The sequence below is a fragment of the Chiroxiphia lanceolata genome, chromosome 31, assembly GCF_009829145.1.
Source record: "Chiroxiphia lanceolata isolate bChiLan1 chromosome 31, bChiLan1.pri, whole genome shotgun sequence".
Lineage (NCBI taxonomy): Eukaryota > Metazoa > Chordata > Aves > Passeriformes > Pipridae > Chiroxiphia > Chiroxiphia lanceolata.
The window spans coordinates 168,649-186,288 of NC_045667.1; the positions used below are offsets into that span (position 1 = coordinate 168,649).

A 17,640-nucleotide genomic window follows, 5' to 3' on the forward strand; every position below is an offset into this window, starting at 1 on the left:
CTTCAGCATCCTTCCCATCCTTTCCCTCTTACAGCGGGCTACAAACCCATCCACTTCCCACAGGATCAGGGAGTTGCCTGTGTTTTATGGCTACCACAAGTTCACCATTATCTTCTGCCCAGAACACAAGAGGAGGGCTCGAAAGCACTGGAAGACTCTGGCAACCGAGTAGTAGCAATAGCTCACCTGTAGGCCAGGATCTTAACACGACTGTGCTTCAAGCCTTCACGGAAGCACGCATTTGCCTGGCCTCTGGGACGGGCTGAAGATGCAGCTGTGAGCAGAGCTGAAGGGAGCAGAGGAGAGCTCTGGCTCGGCCTTCAGGTCTGGCTTCTCTTTCAACCTTGAAGATGTCTGCCGCACTGATTTGCACTCAGACCAAGGGCAGAGAGAGAAGTCTTAACTCCCGGCCCGGGAAGAAAGCCTTAATAAACCTTCAAAAATAGGACTCTCCTCATCCCTCCCACCTAGGTCCAAAGAGCTCCAATTCTGTCACCAAACGCAACAGTTCTCCTCAAATGTCGGGACAGTTCTGGCAGCCAGGCCCTTTCTGCCCAAGTTGGACAGGTCCCCACCTGTCCCAGAGGCAAGCAGAGGGAAGAAGAGGGGACAGCCTTGGGATCGGGGAATGGCAGAAGCAAAGCCGGCAGGGGCAACAGAAGAAAACAAGGACACCTACTAGACTCTTCAGTTTATTCAAGACCAAGTTGGCATAAGAACACCTAGCGGCAGCCAAGAGCCTCCTCACAGACTGAGATTGTTCAGTCTCAAATTGTTGACAAGATGTTCCAGCCCAGTTGAATAGAGAACCAGACTTGTAGTTTTGGTCTTATTTCCTGCTCGGCTCCTTCTTCCACCTCCCTTTTCTATTGTTCTATTTGGCTGTAAACTTCGCTTCAACCTTAAGTTCAAACCTAAAAGGGGCGGTATTCCGAGCAGGAGACTCCAAGTTAAAGATCTTCAATCAGCTAAAGGGAGAGACAACTTTCAGGCAAACCTTCAAACTAGGCTCCAGGATCATTCCATAGATCCCTCTCCTGAATCATTTTGGCAACCTATGAAAAATAACATCCTGCAGTCCTCTGAAGAACCCTTAGGCTTCTCCTTCAAGAAGAACAAGGGTTGCTTGGATGAAAACAGTCAAGACATCCAGGATTTGTGGAGGAAAAAGAGAACTGCCACCGAGCACACCTTGCTCAGCCATCTGCTCATGGAAGAAAAGCCTTTTGTCTCGCAGGCAGCAAGCTCCAACAGCAACTTCGTGACATCCAAAACAGTGGACCAATCTAGCAGGAAAAATTCAATTATGCGCAGATAACGGGTGATCACAGAGGATTCTAGGAGGCCTTGAAAACAGCAGACGGACCGACAGACCAGCCCAAAGTCCTACTCAGCGCAGGTCAAATGCTTCTCACAGATAAAACCACCGTTCTAAATCGATGCTCTGAACACTTTCAGACTCTTTTCAGGACCAACCGTGTAGGTCAACTCAGCAATTCAGTCCATTACACAACAACCGGTGGAAGAATGAATTGGATACTGCCCCTACTCGGGGACAACAGGTTACCAAAGGCATCGAGAGCTTTCAGAGAGTCCATAAAAGAGTCTGGCAAAATAATCATCATCATCATCATGGCCAGGTTTCACGAACGATGATTTGGGAAGGGCTCTACCCACGTCTGTTACAAGCGCGTTGGTGGCTAAAAAGGCCAATACGAGATAGACACGGCCGGTTGCAAAAGGCACAGCAGAAAGACTGCTAAGGAGATATATTCTGCAAGGCACGACTCTTTGCTGTTGTCTTTTCTCCTCAAGAGTGATCCTCCGTGCTTTCGCAAAAGCATCAGCAGCGTAATAGTGTGTCACCAGACCTCCCGATTGGAGGCCAGAGCAGACCAGTTATGTTGATCAATATGGCCAAGGCTGAGAGGTTGTTTCAGGGAGTCCTTGTAAATAAACACCTGAAGAAAGTACAAAGATTTCAGGGTCCTTGTAAATAAACACATGAAGAAAAGTACAAAGATCAGGGTTACAGAGCCATTGCGCTGTCTGCTCTCTCAGATGGGTCCAAATCATGGCTCATTTACCGCCACCACCTGCAACTCCTAGAACGCTTCCATCAACGCTGTCTCCGTACAATCCTAAAACATCCGTTGGTCAGATTACGGAACTAATACGTCTGTTCTACAACAGGCAGCAATTACCAGCATTGAGGCCACGTTGCTGAGAACAGCTGCGTCGGGCAGGGCACGTCTCCATGGAGGACTACCGCCTCCCCAAGATCGTGATCTATGGCAAACTTGCCATGGCTGCTGCCGCAAGAGAGGAGCCGGCAAAAGGAGACACGAGGACTCCCTGAAGCAACATCTCAGCCTTGGCCACATTGGTCTCCAGCACTGGTCTACTCTGGCCTCCAGTCGAGAGGTCTGGAGACACACTGTCTCTAACGCTGCTGCTTCCTTTGAGAACGCACGTAGGATCACCATCGAAGAGAGAAGACAACGCAGAAAGAATCGTGTCTTGCCGATCCCATCCAAGGATGGGATCCCATTCTGCTGTGCCTTTTGCAACCCATCTTGTCTGTCTCGCATTGGCCTCTTTAGAAAATGTGGGGAGAGCCCTTCCAAATCTTTGTTGGCCAAGCCTAGCCATGATCTGGCTGCCACCCACCACATTGGTCTCCAAATGATGCTGGAGCTTTGCCAGCTCTTCTTGCAGCTGGCATTTGCTCTTCTCCAGGTTTTCTCACTTCCCACGCAGGCTAGACAGCTTGTCTTGCAAACCCTGACTTGTGGCTTCCAGCTGCATGCGCTTTTGACATTCCCTCTCCAGCTGTTGGGAAAGTTCAGCAACCTGCAGACAGAAAGAACAAAAAAAGAACTCAGCGGGATGGAAAGACAGTGAATTCCGGGAAAACCCCAAAAGGGGACCTTAAAGACCTTAAAGATCACTCGCTTCCAAGCCTCCTGCTTGCCCATGCCTCAAGCTCTCTACGTGCCTGTCCCGCTGATTACAGCTCCTGGCGGGTGGTTTCCACGTCTCCTGCTATCATGCTCTGCATTCTGGCAGGACTGTGCTATCACACTGACTGCTGACTACAGGGCATACTTGGACCAGCGGTATTGCAGAGCTTGCAGCATTGCTGCACAATTAGAAGGCCGTGAAGACTTCCCAAGGAGTAGGAGCTCCGCTGTTTCATGGAGGAAGACGTAGCAGGAACTACACCAGCAAATACCTCATCCAGAGTAACATATTAAAGCAAGGTCCAGGGAACTGCTAGAACGAAGATCACTGATGAAGAAAAAGGTGTCTCACAGATGTCTGGTGGCATTTGGCACTCACGATGACATCAGCCATTTCAAATAGGTCACACGCACCATACGTGTCAATTTAGTGGAGAACTTAGGGGGTAGGTTCCTGCACCACAGTGCTCTTTCCCACTTTCTCTTGTCAAAGAATGGAGTTCCACAGCTCATTGCTTCCATTTCCGTATTTTTGGGCCTTGGACCACTCTGGAAAATTTGGACAAACCTGATGACCGGAAGTCTTCCACTTTACCACAGATGGCTGAGTTGTGTTCTGAGACCCAGCCTTCTGCTCAGTCCCAAACTGATGCCAAGATGTCCCAGGCCAGTTGAATCCAGAAGTGGACTTGCAGCCAGGTGTCCGCTGATGGCGCTGCTTGGGACTGCAGATTTGCTTCTGTGGCGCTCCAAAAAGAGCTGGGTGTTGGCCTCTGCAAGTCTCTCATTAGCTCTGAAACATTCACAAGCACACACAGAGTCATCTTTGGCACTAAGGCTTTCGCAAAGTTACCCTCCACGGCCTTCACTATTACCCCACTTCTAAAAGCCAAGGGCATTAAGACGTCCAAAAGCAGCACATCCTTTGATCTGAGCTTGTTCACAGGGCCTGTTTCTAAGAAATCACACCAAGTGCAAGGAGCAGCCAGTGTCACCTCCAGAAGAACTCTGGCCTACCCTGGCCTTCTCAAGGAAACCTCAACCCTCAGACCCGCTGCCAAAACAGAAGCCAAGAAAGAACCTTCTTAGTTTGGATTCACAGAATCCAACTCTCTTCTCCGAGAGGCCTCTCCTTATTCGAACAGGAAAGGGCACAAGATTCGTCTTTTCTCTCACCCACGGGATGAGGAGATTAGAGACTGGCAAAAAGACTACCTGCTAAAACAGCAACTTGAAATAGACACCAGCAATGCCAGAGTGGTGCTACTGTGCTGTTACTGCTGGAACTCTAAAGAGAAAGGAAGACAGGTCTGAGGAAGGCAAGGGTCTTAAGGAACTTTCCCCACAAGATACCACGTTCTGCTTTCACACCTGACGCTGGCCAGATGTAGAAAAGGGATTTAAGAAGGAAAATGCACGAGGAAAAAGGAGTCCCTTAGTACCAGTCCAAAAAAGCAGGGACTTACCTTTCCAGTCTCTTGGTTAGGCTTTTTCTGCTTTCGCTTCCACCACATACAGCTCTTTTACTTGTCCACTTCTGCTGGGTGGATTCTTTTTGAAAAGGTCTTTCTGCTCGGTTGCTTTTTATCCTTCCCAGTGCACGGTCAAGATCTCTAATTCTCTCTCTAACTGCTTTTCAGGAGTCCAAATGACTGCTTCGGTTTCTTCTAATGTGTCCTGGTAGGCTGCCTGTGCCTGAAGGAGACAGTGCACCTTCAACCCCACAAGCAAAAGAGAGCTCTGCCCAGCAGAAAATTGCATGCACCCAGTTTCAAGGGCTCAGCCTTACTCAGAGAGGCACTCTGCCTCCTCACTCCCAGCAGCAATCAAGGCAGAACCCAGCAGCTACCAAGGCAAACAATTCTTTGCAGTGGGAAAGAAGACCAAACTAGCGCTCTTATTCAAAGCTACTAATGAAGACACCCTGTATCTGTAGGACAGAGCATAGCGAAAGGATTCTTCAAAGACAAGAAGAGCATCCCCCACCCTGTCATTTAGGACTCCTTTGCAGAGCACCTTCCGCCCCTACAAGGACAAGCAGCACCTCTAGGTCTGGCCATGACAGCTGCAAGTTGCAAAACCCATTCAAGGATGCAGCGAGAACCAGAGCAGCCCACAGAGATCCCCCAAGCACTGCAAAGTGCCAATCTGCTCGGGCAGCCTTTGCATTCAGGGACCTGCCGGCACACGACACACACGACAGCACTCCTGCCCAACCAGATGCCTTCTCCCACTGCCTTCAGCAAAGACAGAAGCTAACCCACAGAACACAGGAGCAAAAGAAAAACCAAAACCCACGGCCACAACAGAAGTTTACGTAGCGCCTGTGGACGCTGGGGAGAAATTCACTTACTTGCAAAAACTCATTGACTTCCTGGAGTTTTTGTCTGATTTCCTGGTCGGCTTGTTCTTCCACCTCTTTTTTCATTGTTCGAGTTGGCTGCGATCCACCAAGTCAGTCTCCAATGATGCCGGACTTTTGCCAGCTCTTCTTGCAACTGGCATTTGTCCATCTCCAGGTTCTCGCCCTTCCCACGCAGGGTAGACAGCTCTTCTTGCAAATCTTGATTTTTGGCTTCCAGCTGCGTGCACTTTTGACATTCCCTGTCCAGCTGCTGGGAAAGTTCAGCAACCTGCAGGCAGAAAGAAAAAACAGGAACTCAGCGGGATGGAAAGGCAGTGAATTCTGGGAAACCTCAAAGGGGCGGTCAGGGAGACTATATTCTCATCTGCTGCCTCAAGACTAGAAAGAAAGTCCAACCAGCCTCTTCTTTTCCAGCAGAACAGCTTTCACATCATTTGTCATAGGATTCCTCAGCTTCCCATCCTTTTCGAGTTCCTCATGCAAAAATGCTACAAACTTCTGCACTCCAAAGGAATCACTGCAAAGGCAGGAAGCCATCTACAGGGATGCCTTCAAACCCAAGCGTGACTCTGACAGACGCCGCGTCTTCAGACGGATCCGAGTGACGAGCGGAGAAGGAGATGAGGATCCGTGCCACTACTGCACAGGCAGAGCAGCCTCAAAGCACTGCTGGGAACAGTCCTTCTGGCTCCCCCACAAGATGGGCTGAAACAGCTCCCCGTGAGCAATAATGACAGATTTTCCCCTGGGAGGCACCTGTCCTCATTGGGCCCTGGGCAGCAACACTGTCGAGAAAAGCAAAACCTCAAGTGCCTCCTGCTCAGCTCCTGCCTGAGACAGGGTTCAGGGGCTAATGGTGCCCTACCATGACTCTCCCAGGGCAGCAATTCATCCCCACACCCGAGGACGCTGTCACAGCCTCCCTCCAGCTGCAGCCAGCCTCAGCTGGGCCCCACTGCTCTCAGCCCATGCACGTGATGTCCTGCAAGGACCTGCCCATCCCTCAGGCCCGCCGGGGGATCTGCACTCTTGGTTGACCCCGCTCACTGTCAGGGCACCTGTTCTGCTCTTCCTGCTCAGGGCCTGTGGGACGGCTCCCTGCCCCTCAGCTCACGCACCCTGCCAGGCTGGCTGCCACTCTTGCCTCGCCCTTCCTCTGCACGACAGCCTGGCCTCCATCAACCCTTACACCTACTGCTTTGCCCTTAACATTTCCGTCTTTACCCAGAAGGAAACTACCTCCGGATCACTTAGTCATCTCCCACTGCAACAGCAAAGGAGCATTAAGAAAGCCCATCGCACCCAAAATGCAGACAAGGGAAAAAAATCATCGACATGACAAGAAATAGGGAAAGCATCTCCCAGCTTTCAAAAGAGGGAACACCACAACCAATAAGTCCCACCCAGAGCGCAGCTCACCTCTCTTCGTAATCTATCAACTTCCTTGACCTTTTCAGAATAACTCTTCTTCATTTCTTCCAGCTGGGACTGGCTTTCTTTCTCTTCATTAACCCTGACTTTCCTCCTCTCTAGCCTCAGAAGCTTTTCCAACCTGCACAGCAAATTATTAAGAAAACCACAAAACACAGGAACAACCAGCCTTTCCCCCACAGTCTCACAGAAACACCACAGACAACATCCAAGCCTAGAATGGCTTGGCTTGGCAGGGACCTTAAAGATCATCTCGTTCCAAGCCTCCTGCTGTGGTCAGGAACACCTTCCACGAGACCAGGTTGTTCACAACCCCATCCAACCTGGTCTTGAACACTGCCAGCCATGGGGCATCCACAGCTTCTCTGGGCAACCTGTTGCAGGTCCTCACCACCCTCACAGGAACCAATTTCTTCCTAGGATCAAATCTAAACCTACTCTCTTACCGTTTGAAGCCATTCCCCCTTGTCCTCTCCCCACATGCTCTTTGAAATGCACTCTCTTCATCCTTCTTGTAGGCTCCCTTCACACACCAAAAGGCCACCAGTAGGTCACCCCAAAACCTTCTCTTTTCCAGGTTGAAGTATTGCAATTGGCCCAGCCTTTCCTCAGAGGAGAGGTGCACCATCTTTCTAACCACCTTGCTGGCCTCCTCTGGACTCAGCTTGGCAGTTCCCAGGGCCCTCCTTTCTACCCCTTTCAAAGATGGCACAGTGAGTTTCCCTTTTTCCCATCACCTGGGACTTCACCTGACTGCCACGACTTTTCAAATATCAAGGAGAATGTCTTGGCAACTCCATCAGACCCTGCTGGCCAATGGAGGGCAATAATGCTGGCGAGATGTAGAAGATGGATTTCCAAGGAAAACGCATGAAGAAAAGGAGTCGCTTATTACCACTCCAAAAAAAGCAGGGACTTACCTTTCCTTTCTTGGCTAGGCATCTTCTGGTTTTCACTTCCTCCAGATACAGGTCTTTGTACATCGTCATTTCTGCCTGCGTTGCTTCTTTACGAGAAGCACTCTCTTGTTGGGTTCTTTTTACCCTGTCCAATTCACTTTCGAGGCCTCTAATTCTGTCTTCCAACTGGATTCTCACGGAATCACAATGACTGTCTCTGATTTGTCCTAATGGGGCCTGGTTGGCTGCCTGTGCCTGAAGGAGACAGTGCACCTTCAACCACCACAAGAAAAGAGAGCTCTGCCCAGCAGAAAATTGCACGCACCCAGTTTCAAGGGCCCAGCCTTACTCAGAGAGGCGGCTCTGCCTCCTCACCCCAGCAGCACGTCCACCCCCTCACCCCCACCCCTGTCATTTAAGTGACTCCTTTGCAGAGCACCTTCCCCCCCTACAAGGACAAAGCAGCACCTCTAGGTCTGACCATGACAGCTGCAAGTTGCAAAACCCATTCAAGGATGAGCAGCGAGAACCAGAGCAGCCCACAGAGATACCCCCAAGCACTGCAAAGTGCCAATCTGCCTCGGGCAGCCTTTGCATTCAGGGACCTGCCGGCACACGACACACCCACGACAGCACTCCTGCCCAACCAGATTGCCTTCTCCCACTGCCTTCAGCAAAGACAGAAGCTAACCCACAGAATACAGGAGCAAAAAAAACCCAAAACCCACGGCCACAACAGAAGTTTACGTAGCGCCTGTGGACGCTGGGGAGAAATTCACTTACTTGCAAAACGAGGCTGACGTCTTGTAGCTTTTGACTTCTTTCCTGGTCAGTTGGTTCTTCTACCTCTCTTTTACATTCTTCTCTTTGGCTGCCATCCAGCACCAAAGTCTCCAAACGATGATCGAGTTCTGCCACCTCTTCTTGCAGCTGCCATTTGCTCTTCTCCAGGTTTTCACACTTCCCACGCAGACTGGACAGCTCTCCTTGCAAAGCCTGCTTCTGAGCCTCGAGCGGCATGCCTCTTCTAGGCTCCATGTCCAGCTGCTGGGAAAGTTCACCACCCTGGACACAGGACAAAAAAAAAAAAAAGGAAACTCAGTGGCATCTAAAGGCAGTGAATTCTGGGAAAACTTCTCAAGGGGTGGTCATCGCAACTGTATCTCTCCTCTACTGGAAACCAGCCTAGAAAACACTTGAAAGATTCCCCGACAGAAAGAAGAAACTTTAGACCTACTTAAGAATTTGGGAGACACTCCTGGCAGCAATACTTCCGGCTCCCTTGGAGCTCAGGATGAAACTCCTCATTTAGAATCTAAGAATTCCTCAAGTGTCCAGCACAGCAAATACCCTCGGGGCTTTTGTAGCAACTGGCAAAAGGACCAGGCTGCTTCCTGAGCAGCCTCTACTGAGGAGAAGGCAGAAACTGAGCTCCCCTAGGCTCTCCAGGAAAACTTCATCTGACACTTTCCCCGCACAAATAGGCAACTTAGCTCAAGAGTCACAAAAAGGCAAATTTAGCACCAGCTTACTGAGGCAGAGGCTTGTAGGTCTCTCGGAAGGGCTTCAACGCCGTCGCTTGGCTGCTGGACAGTGCCTTCCAATCTGCTCTTTTCACTTGCAAAGAAGAAATACAGGTCTTATTCCCAGAAAATCCAATGCCAGACAAACTGTGCTAAGGAACAGAATCCACAGCAGAAGTGTCCTTCAAAATCCCAATGACTCTCCCCTTGTTTCCACCCACTCCCCCAAAGCCACAGACCCCTCACTTCACTGGGTTACTCTCTTACTCTTGCGCCTCTTCTTCCACTTGTTTTACAGTCATATTAGTCTCGCAAGATGCCAACGGGAGGTCCTGCAGCTTCTGGGAAGAAGTTACTGCTTCTCTTCCCTTGTCATCCAAGGCAGTCTTCAAGTCACAAACGCAATGCTCAGACTGAAGATGCTTTTCTTCCTCCTCCCGCAGCTGTAAAATCACGGGAAGAATGCACAGTTGTCAGGTGAGCTTTTCCAGAGAGGAGCCAGCTGCTGCTGAAGAACTCAGGTGCTGCATGTCTGTGTGCATCCCCTCTGCCCAAAGAACTGCAATCCACTCAAGTCCCTTCAAAGCTTCACTGCTACTACCCCATGAACACAAACTGTAGGCCTTTGTCCTCTTTTACAGCAGCCTCTCCTATCCCTCCACTGCTTTCCTACAGCACGCTTCTAAGCACCGACACTGCCCCTCCGTCCTTTTTGGTCACCTGGGACGCTTCTTGTATTCCCTTGCTTGCTACTCCAGGAAAAGACCGGTGAAATAGTTCATCTTCCTAAAGGAAGGCGTCTGGCAAGTGGCAGAGGCCAAGTGTTCTGGCACATGTGCTCTGGAGCCCAGGATTGCACCAGGCAGCACGGGGAGTTTTCTTCAGTGGAAAGACCCGCACTCTGTAGTGCAGAGAGGGCGCCCAGCAGTCCCTGAGCAGGAAGCAGTGGATGCCTGAGGCAGTTCTGCTTCAGTGGGGTGGGGCCAGGAAGGGTGGCATCACTGACGAGCTGATGACCACCATTTCAGCAAAGGCAGCCAGGTGAACTGCTCCACAGACCTGCCCTGGAGTCGAGAATGGAGCCAGGGCTGCGTGGGGAGTCTTCTTAAAGCAGGAAGACCTCCAGTGTAGCAGAAAGAGAGAACCCCAGCCCCCCTGAGCGGTAAGGAGTGAAACCCTAAGGAGAGGCAGCTCTGCCTCAGCATGACGGGTTGTGGGGCAGGGGCCGGAGGGACAGAGGCAGATCAAGCCCGATGGAACTGCCGCTTCCTTAGGTCTGTCGTACCGGCTCCCAGAATACTGTTTTGTCCCTTTTCGTGATGGAGAGGAAGCAACAAGCACCCCCAGGTTTATCCCTGTGGGGACACGCTTTCCATACCTCCACGTCAGCCCTGTCCAACTCCTCCTGCAAGCGCAGATTATCTTCCTCCAGGTGAGCCTCATGGCTTCCAGTAACCACAAGAGCAGTCCTAAAGCATCCAAAAGTTCATCGGAAACATGTCTCATCCTGCATCATTTTTCCCCCTGCTTGCTCCCAAAAGACCTCTTCCCCCCTTTCCTACAACCTCCGGGAAAGCAAGGCCAAGTCCTGCAAGCATTGGAGAATTTCTCTTAGAAGGGGCCTCCCTGAAGCAGCCTCAACTACCAGCTCAGGTCGTGCTCTTCAGGGCTCCTTGCACTGCTCTTCAAAGGCCCCACCGATGTGGCTGCACAAACTCCCGGGGCAAGCCCTTCCTGGGGCAAGCCCTTCCACTGCCTGACCATCTCCATGGCAGCAAGTTTTCTCCTTAGGTGCGCTCGGAGCCCCCCTTTCCCCCAACGCTTCCCTTCAGAGCACTTAACGCACCAACTCTGCCTTGCCTTAAACCCCCCCGGCCTGCAGAGCAGCCACGCTGCTGAGCTGCTGGCAAGTTTCCCCATGGCTCTGACTCTGTGGGGGGGAAGGGCACCACAGAAAAGGCTTTCTTGCAGACCTCAGGGGGCAAAGGGCAAGAGCCCCAAAGCTACGAGCAGCCAAGTGCAGACCTGCATTTACCAGTCGCCCCGGGAACTGCTTCCACGGGGTTCCTCCTTCTTTTTCCAAGCTCATGCCACGCCCCTCGTCTCACTCACCGTCTCTCCACCTGCAGACTACCCGAAGGTGGGTGCTCTTTTGACAAAGCCCTCACCTTTCCCACTGGCCTTGAGCATGCCTGTCAGCTGCTTTTTTCACAAGGCACTCCACAATCTCCTCATGCTGTTGCAAGGCTGCAAGTTTCAAGGGGGTAAATCCCCACTAAAAGGAGAAAGAATCCCCATTAGAAAGACACAGACAAACTCTGCAGCTCTTGGAAAGAGCAGCTTTACCCACATGCCAAGGTTACCTGGTTCTGAGCATCACTCTTGGCATGATGCTCCAGTAACAGCCCTGCTACAGCTGTATTTTTAGACAGGACAGCCAGGTGAAGGGCAGTGTTGCCGTCCGCATCTGCCAGATTCGGGTCGGCACCGTGGTCCAGCAGAATAGCAACACATTCTTCCTGCTCCTGCTGGACTGCCTGGGAACAACACACCGAAAGGGAAAGACTTCCAACTTTTACATCCATCCCCCTCTCTCACAACTGCCTCAGCTCCTGAATGCTGCCATAGAAGACCATCTGCAAAGATGAGCTAACAGAGGCCTATGGCGTGCCCATTGCAGTAGGCGTGTTTCTATGGCCCTGCGCTGCAAGGAATCCTGCCAGACACCTCCCCTTTAACACACCACTAAGCCCCACCTCCAAGCTCAGAAGGCATTCCACACACCTTCATCAGGGCCGTTCTCTTGAAGCTGTCGGCGAGGTTGGGCTGGCTGTTCTTTCTTAGCAGATATCTAACGACATCTGCATGGCCATTGGCCGAAGCCAGATGCAGAGGTGTCCTAAAAATTAAACAGACACTCTTAACCTAGACAGAAAAAGGACAAGCCCAAACTGTGTCTCTACCCAGCACCCTGGGGACCCTGCTCCGACTCTGCTCCTCCTGCTCGCTGCTGCTGCTGCTGCTGCAATGCTGCGCTGATCAGCCAGAGGGCAGAAGAGAACAGGTGAGGGCTGAGCAGCTGCAGAACAGCCCTGCAGAGAGACCACGGCCAAACGGCAGGTGGGCAACACGCCTTTCTAACAGCGCTGGAGCCCGGCCGGCAGCTCCGAGCAGTGAAAAGCTCAAGAGTTCCCTCTCCCAGTTGACAGGGCAAATGTCACTTTTCAAGCCTTGTCCTTAAGACAGGGTTGCCGAGGACTACTGCAGCTTGGCTCAGGAGCAGCCAAGGTGTGCCATCAGCGTGGCACAGAACTCACCGCATCTCCTGGTCTGGCCTGTCGATGCCGACTACCTTCACGTACCAGCGCCAGCGCCTCAGCCAGCCCAGGTCGCCGTGGGCGGCCGCGCGGTGCAGCCTGCCCAACCCCTCCTCCCGGAGCTGGGAGGCGCTGCTGGAGCTGGTGGCAGCCCAGGGCTGCCCACTGCTGCTGCTGGAGGGCGACTGCCGTCGCTCCTTGCTCAGAAGCCACGGCATGGCCCTGCTTGCAGTTCCCTGCAGCAGGAGTGCAAGACCTCCGGCGGGCTGCCGGGTGCCAAGTAGGGATGAGGAATTGGGACAAGGGTGAGGTTTAGGGGGAGGGTGACAAAGGGGACAAGGACGACAAGAAGGACGGGCACGGGGTAGAAAGCACAAGGCAGACGAGGTCGCCCTGCGCAGCGGTTGTGGCCTGCAGCTACCAAGACGGCGATACAGGCACGCAATGCTCCCAGAACGGGATGAGTTGCTGCTCCCCGAGAGGCTACAGCAGCTCTGAGCGCCGGCTGCGGGCACCAACAAAGCCGTGCCCGACTGGTGCCTGTGGCGTCACAATGGCTGGTGGAAGGCTCAGCACGTCAGCGTGGGGTGACAGAGGCCACGGTGCTGGGTGGGGCGGGGGGGTACTGGGCAGGGCGGGGCAGGTGTGAGGGCGGCCCTGCTGGGCCTTGTGGGAAGGAGGCGGCCTGGGCCTTGTGAGGGCGGCCGGCAGGAGGGCACTGCCCCGCCTCAGGCCCCGGGGCAGGGCCCGGGACGCTCCCACCGGGCCGCAGGCTGCGGTAGGTGCTGGCAGCTCCCTCACCCGCTCTGGCTTTTTGCTTCAGCATGGAGCGGGCTGCCTCTGGACACACTGCCATCAAATGAGGCTCAGGAGGTGACATCCCAGCCCAAGCAGGCGGGGGCCACCACAGCTCTCAAGATGCCCCCAGTGCTCCAAACCCACCAGGCCAGACTTCCAGGACAATTCCCCAACTCCTTTCTCTTGTCCTGTTATTGTTGTGGCGGTCAATAAAAGAAAATACGCAGACAGTCTACTTTCAAGCAACAAGACAGGAGAGGAAAGAACCTTTATTGGAACAGAACGCTGACTCTTATAGCCCTGGGCATAACATACATGTTAAACTACCGTTGGTGTTTTTTCATAAACATATATCACAATTGGCTACCCTGCATCACACCATGATGATTCAGCATTTACAGACTTACAGTGACTTGTTTAGCTCTGTCTGCCTTCCCACAGACTTGTTTTCAACCCTGACATTGTCCCTCTTGAAGAGCAGACACCTCGCCCCACCTCACCCTCGCAACTGCTCTCACCTGCTGCTTTGCCAGATGCCAACAGTCAGTTTCAGCTCTGCTGATGTTCCACCAGCCAACAGGCAGCACACAGCAGGGCAGCAAGAAACTTTCAAACACATCTTGTCCCACTCGGTCCCAATGACAACACCAAGTGAAGGCCCACAACTTCTGCACCAGCTTGCTCAGGGAGGGACACTACAATGGACTGCAAGCAGGCTGAAGAAATGTCCCTTTTCTTTGCGGGTGTATCAGGGCTTAATTAGATGTTGATACTTTTGGTCTGTCTTTGGCCCAGCCGCCTGGGAGAGTCTATCTTTTCCTGCCAACTTAGGAGAAAACAAGCACTGAGAAATGGCAACTTCATCCTTGAAGGAAGCGTTTTGGACAAACGACAATTAATTGGTGTCTTATTATTGCCTGATCGCCTTCCAAGGGCATTTGAAGAAAAAAGTGAACAGGAGGGTGATGAAGTACGCCCCCAGACTCATTTAGAAAACACCCCCTGAAGTACAGCGCGCAAGGGCGGGGGGAATTCCAAAGGAATTCCAGAATGTTGGGAGGAACAGAAGGTCTCTGGCTGGGCGGTGCCGACCACACCTGCCCAGGTGGACATCACAAATTAATTGGATAAAAAGCGGATGGCTCGTACTCGGCAGACGCAAGCTTCACATCAAAGGACAACGTTGCCTTTGGCGGGTACGCCCGTTATCTTGTGAGCCTGCCGACTCTCCCAGAATGCAGCTTCTGCTCTGGGCAATTCCAGGCGTTCTGGGTCGGGAAGATAACTTCAGAAGCAACACCTGGGCAACTGGGGGAGTCGTACCGAGGGCTTATTTTTCTCCTCCTTCCTCTCTCTTGGGGTTTTTTCCTTTTGTTGGCCACCTCTTGGGAATAAAGATTGTTTGGGTTGAGATTTCAACGGCGTATGGTTTCAGCTTCAGCATCCTTCCCATCCTTTCCCTCTTACAGCGGGCTACAAACCCATCCACTTCCCACAGGATCAGGGAGTTGCCTGTGTTTTATGGCTACCACAAGCTCACCATTATCTTCTGCCCAGAACACAAAGAGGAGGGCTCGAAAGCACTGGAAGACTCTGGCAACCGAGTAGTAGCAATAGCTCACCTGTAGGCCAGGATCTTAACACGACTGTGCTTCAAGCCTTCACGGAAGCACGCATTTGCCTGGCCTCTGGGACGGGCTGAAGATTCAGCTGTGAGCAGAGCTGAAGGGAGCAGAGGAGAGCTCTGGCTCGGCCTTCAGGCCTGGCTTCTCTTTCAACCTTGAAGATGTCTGCCGCACTGATTTGCACTCAGACCAAGGGCAGAGAGAGAAGTCTTAACTCCCGGCCCGGGAAGAAAGCCTTAAAACCTTCAAAAATAGGACTCTCCTCATCCCTCCCACCTAGGTCCAAAGAGCTCCAATTCTGTCACCAAACGCAACAGTTCTCCTCAAATGTCGGGACAGTTCTGGCAGCCAGGCCCTTTCTGCCCAAGTTGGACAGGTCCCCACCTGTCCCAGAGGCAAGCAGAGGGAAGAAGAGGGACAGCCTTGGGATCGGGGAATGGCAGAAGCAAAGCCGGCAGGGGCAACAGAAGAAAACAAGGACACCTACTAGACTCTTCAGTTTATTCAAGACCAAGTTGGCATAAGAACACCTAGCGGCAGCCAAGAGCCTCCTCACAGACTGAGATTGTTCAGTCTCAAATTGTTGACAAGATGTTCCAGCCCAGTTGAATAGAGAACCAGACTTGTAGTTTTGGTCTTATTTCCTGCTCGGCTCCTTCTTCCACCTCCCTTTTCTATTGTTCTATTTGGCTGTAAACTTCGCTTCAACCTTAAGTTCAAACCTAAAAGGGGCGGTATTCCGAGCAGGAGACCAAGTTAAAGATCTTCAATCAGCTAAAGGGAGAGACAACTTTCAGGCAAACCTTCAAACTAGGCTCCAGGATCATTCCATAGATCCCTCTCCTGAATCATTTGGCAACCTATGAAAATAACATCCTGCAGTCCTCTGAAGAACCCTTAGGCTTCTCCTTCAAGAAGAACAAGGGTTGCTTGGATGAAAACAGTCAAGACATCCAGGATTTGTGGAGGAAAAAGAGAACTGCCCACCGAGCACACCTTGCTCAGCCATCTGCTCATGGAAGAAAAGCAGCCTTTTGTCTCGCAGGCAGCAAGCTCCAACAGCAACTTCGTGACATCCAAAACAAGGGGTGGACCAATCTAGCAGGAAAAATTCAATTATGCGCAGATAACGGGTGATCACAGAGGATTCTAGGAGGCCTTGAAAACAGCAGACGGACCGACAGGCCAAAGTCCTCTACTCAGCGCAGATGGTCAAATGCTTCTCACAGATAAAACCACCGTTCTAAATCGATGCTCTGAACACTTTCAGACTCTTTTCAGGACCAACCGTGTAGGTCAAGACTCAGCAATTCAGTCCATTACACAACACCGGTGAAGAATGAATTGGATACTGCCCCTACTCGGGGAGACAACAGGTTACCAAAGGCATCGAGAGCTTTCAGAAGAGTCCATAAAAGAGTCTGGCAAAATAATCATCATCATCATGGCCAGGTTTCACGAACGATGATTTGGGAAGGGCTCTACCCACGTCTGTTACAAGCGCGTTGGTGGCTAAAAAGGCCAATACGAGATAGACACGGCCGGTTGCAAAAGGCACAGCAGAAAGACTGCTAAGGAGATATATTCTGCAAGGCACGACTCTTTCTGCGTTGTCTTTTCTCCTCAAGAGTGATCCTCCGTGCTTTCGCAAAAGCATCAGCAGCGTTAGTGCGTCACCAGACCTCCCGATTGGAGGCCAGAGCAGACCAGTTATGTTGATCAATATGGCCAAGGCTGAGAGGTTGTTTCAGGGAGTCCTTGTAAATAAACACCTGAAGAAAAGTACAAAGATTTCAGGGAGTCCTTGTAAATAAACACATGAAGAAAAGTACAAAGATCAGGGTTTACAGAGCCATTGCGCTGTCTGCTCTCTCAGATGGGTCCAAATCATGGCTCATTTACCGCCACCACCTGCAACTCCTAGAACGCTTCCATCAACGCTGTCTCCGTACAATCCTAAACATCCGTTGGTCAGATTACGGAACTAATACGTCTGTTCTACAACAGGCAGCAATTACCAGCATTGAGGCCACGTTGCTGAGAACACAGCTGCGTCGGGCAGGGCACGTCTCCAGGATGGAGGACTACCGCCTCCCCAAGATCGTGATCTATGGCAAACTTGCCACTGGCTGCCGCAAGAGAGGAGCCGGCAAAAGGAGACACGAGGACTCCCTGAAGCAACATCTCAGCCTTGGCCACATTGGTCTCCAGCACTGGTCTACTCTGGCCTCCAGTCGAGAGGTCTGGAGACACACTGTCTCTAACGCTGCTGCTTCCTTTGAGAACGCACGTAGGATCACCATCGAAGAGAGAAGACAACGCAGAAAGAATCGTGTCTTGCCGATCCCATCCAAGGATGGGATCCCATTCTGCTGTGCCTTTTGCAACCCATCTTGTCTGTCTCGCATTGGCCTCTTTAGAAAATGTGGGGAGAGCCCTTCCAAATCTTTGTTGGCCAAGCCTAGCCATGATCTGGCTGCCACCCACCACATTGGTCTCCAAATGATGCTGGAGCTTTGCCAGCTCTTCTTGCAGCTGGCATTTGCTCTTCTCCAGGTTTTCTCACTTCCCACGCAGGCTAGACAGCTTGTCTTGCAAACCCTGACTTGTGGCTTCCAGCTGCATGCGCTTTTGACATTCCCTCTCCAGCTGTTGGGAAAGTTCAGCAACCTGCAGACAGAAAGAACAAAAAAAGAACTCAGCGGGATGGAAAGACAGT

General features: G+C 51.9%; 1 protein-coding gene and 2 long non-coding RNA genes across 3 annotated transcripts; all 3 read right to left on the reverse strand.

Annotated features, from left to right (window-relative positions):
* Positions 1-2,607: 2,607 nt before the first annotated feature.
* Positions 2,608-4,463, reverse strand: LOC116779885. Its single transcript, XR_004354232.1, has 3 exons — positions 4,430-4,463; positions 3,532-3,756; positions 2,608-2,853 (listed from the first exon to the last, which is right to left on the reverse strand). It is a non-coding gene; the product is annotated as an uncharacterized LOC116779885 (long non-coding RNA).
* A 3,069-nt stretch (positions 4,464-7,532) lies between these two features.
* Positions 7,533-8,717, reverse strand: LOC116800112 (ankyrin repeat domain-containing protein 26-like). Its single transcript, XM_032713692.1, has 3 exons — positions 8,442-8,717; positions 7,680-7,913; positions 7,533-7,565 (listed from the first exon to the last, which is right to left on the reverse strand). Exons 1-3 carry the CDS (start codon positions 8,694-8,696, stop codon positions 7,533-7,535), a joined length of 522 nt encoding a protein of 173 aa, XP_032569583.1. The 5' UTR covers positions 8,697-8,717.
* Positions 8,718-9,459: 742 nt separating this feature from the next.
* LOC116779879 lies at positions 9,460-11,616 on the reverse strand. The gene is made up of 4 exons (XR_004354226.1): positions 11,545-11,616; positions 11,350-11,456; positions 10,560-10,650; positions 9,460-9,624 (listed from the first exon to the last, which is right to left on the reverse strand). It is a non-coding gene; the product is annotated as an uncharacterized LOC116779879 (long non-coding RNA).
* Positions 11,617-17,640: the final 6,024 nt, after the last annotated feature.

Coding starts and splice junctions, on each gene's coding strand:
- LOC116800112 (XM_032713692.1), bottom strand. CDS start 8,696: ATGGAGCCTAGAAGAGGCATGCCGCTCGAGGCTCAGAAGCAGGCTTTG. Junction 7,914..8,441: donor ACGTCAGCCTCGTTTTGCAA/GTAAGTGAATTT, acceptor TGTCTCCTTCAG/GCACAGGCAGCCAACCAGGC. Junction 7,566..7,679: donor GCCTAGCCAAGAAAGGAAAG/GTAAGTCCCTGC, acceptor ATTGGCCAGCAG/GGTCTGATGGAGTTGCCAAG.